Here is a 1,661-nt window from a genome sequence, read left to right as displayed (position 1 = left end):
AAGAAAGAAAGAAAGAAAGAAAAAATGAAAAAGCAAGAATCTGTCTGTGATCCTGAAATGGATAACAGGATTTGGTAGGAGACCTGGCCAGTCTGGCTCGGGTCTCTGCAGTAAAAAGTAAAAACGTTTTAAGAAAAAAATTACAAATAAGTCCAGTAGATCCCCTTTAACTGTTTTCTCCCTTAAATCTAGCACCAGGGAGTTTCATTTCTGCTTGCAGAAATGGCGATGAAAGTTGAACTCGCAAGACTCGCTTACCAGAGAGCAGCTTGGGAGGTTGACTCTGGCCGCCGGAACACGTACTACGCCTCCATTGCAAAGGCCTTTGCTGGAGATATTTCCAATCAGGTGGCGACTGACGCTGTGCAGATTTTTGGAGGCTATGGGTTCAACTCAGAATACCCTGTGGAAAAGCTGATGAGAGATGCCAAGATCTATCAGGTAGGTGTAGTCTTGTTTCTGGGGGGACAGGACATCCATAAATGACAACCGTAGATTTAAGCCATTGGCAATAGTGACAGTTGGAGCAGCACAATGGCCCCGAGGGTAAAGGGTGGCTCACTTGCCACTCAGCCTGACAACCTGAGTTGGAGTCCTAGAACCCACATGGTAAGAGAACGGACTCCGAAAAGTCGTCCTGTGAGCTCCACGTAAATGCCACAGCATGCATGCACCCACACAATACATGTGGAAGACATTCTGAAATAAAATATATTATAATTATAGATTGGTAAGAGTCAGATTTTGTAGCTAATCAACACAGAGGAAGAATATTGTTTGTTAAGTGTGGCTGCTAAGAGGGAAGGTAAAGTGAAGGGCATTGGCACGTATCTCCTGCCTAGCTGCCAGTGAGTCTTCTGCATTTCTTGTCCTCTGAAAAATATGCATGCCTTTTTAAATTATCTTGTCTGGAATATTGCCTGACATTTTTGAATTAATTGAAACTATACTCACAGTCAAAAGCCATGTGTTCTTGATAAGCGATATCTGATTCTGAAATTAAGTTGATATTATAAAATTTTAGGATAACTTCATAAAAAAGATGTTCTCCATTGTGGGTTATTTATAGTCCATGGTTCTTAATACCCCCGCCATGTTCTGCACACCCCATCAAATGACTTGACAAATCTACTCATTGGGAAGGTGGAAGCAAACTGCTTGAGTGAGACCTGAGCAACTGGTCAAGTTTTTGCTGTTGTTTTAATTCAGTGTTTTGTTTTGTTTTTAATTGGTATTGTGCAATATTTTTGTTCTTCTTTCATGTTTGCCTTTTCTGGATGGTCATCACCTAATTTTCAGGCAGCAGAAAGGCCTTGTGTCATCAGGCGCCACTGTCGATTGCGTTTGGGTTGGTTACTCAGTCTAGGGGTTTGTAACCCACCCTGCAATCAGTTATTCCAGGGTCTCGGAGGGGCGCTACCTGGAAGGGAATGAGCTAAGACAGAAGAAGGAGGCCAAGCAGATTTGTCAAAGCCTCCGTTTATTAGGGACAGGTTACAGTTTATATATGGTAAGGAATGGGGGGCAGGGCAACTGGATTCTTGCCGCGTGTTCCAGGTCACGTAGGCCAGGTTACATTCAGACGAGTAGGCCAGAAGTCACAAGTTGCCACACCTGGTTCCCTGGATAGCTGGAATGTGAGGCGGGTTCCGCTAACAGAT

At 43.6% G+C, this 1,661-nt stretch overlaps 1 protein-coding gene across 1 annotated transcript in view; it reads left to right on the top strand.

Moving 5' to 3' along the window:
- Positions 1-222: 222 nt before the first annotated feature.
- The window catches only part of LOC126496083 (geranylgeranyl transferase type-2 subunit beta-like), a gene marked incomplete at its 3' end in the record, with an annotated part of 5,917 nt that continues 4,478 nt past the window's right edge, over positions 223-1,661 (top strand). Inside the window, exon 1 of the mRNA XM_050133656.1 lies at positions 223-441. Within this exon, the coding sequence (XP_049989613.1) occupies positions 223-441 (219 nt within the window). The remainder of the gene's footprint in view (positions 442-1,661) is intronic.

This window comes from Alexandromys fortis, unplaced genomic scaffold (genome assembly GCF_014885135.2).
Source record: "Alexandromys fortis isolate MF-2015 unplaced genomic scaffold, M_Fortis_MF-2015_v1.1 scaffold_1107, whole genome shotgun sequence".
Classification (NCBI taxonomy): Eukaryota; Metazoa; Chordata; class Mammalia; order Rodentia; family Cricetidae; genus Alexandromys; species Alexandromys fortis.
The sequence above is the reverse complement of the archived record's forward strand: the minus strand, read 5'-3'. Positions and strand labels throughout refer to the sequence as shown.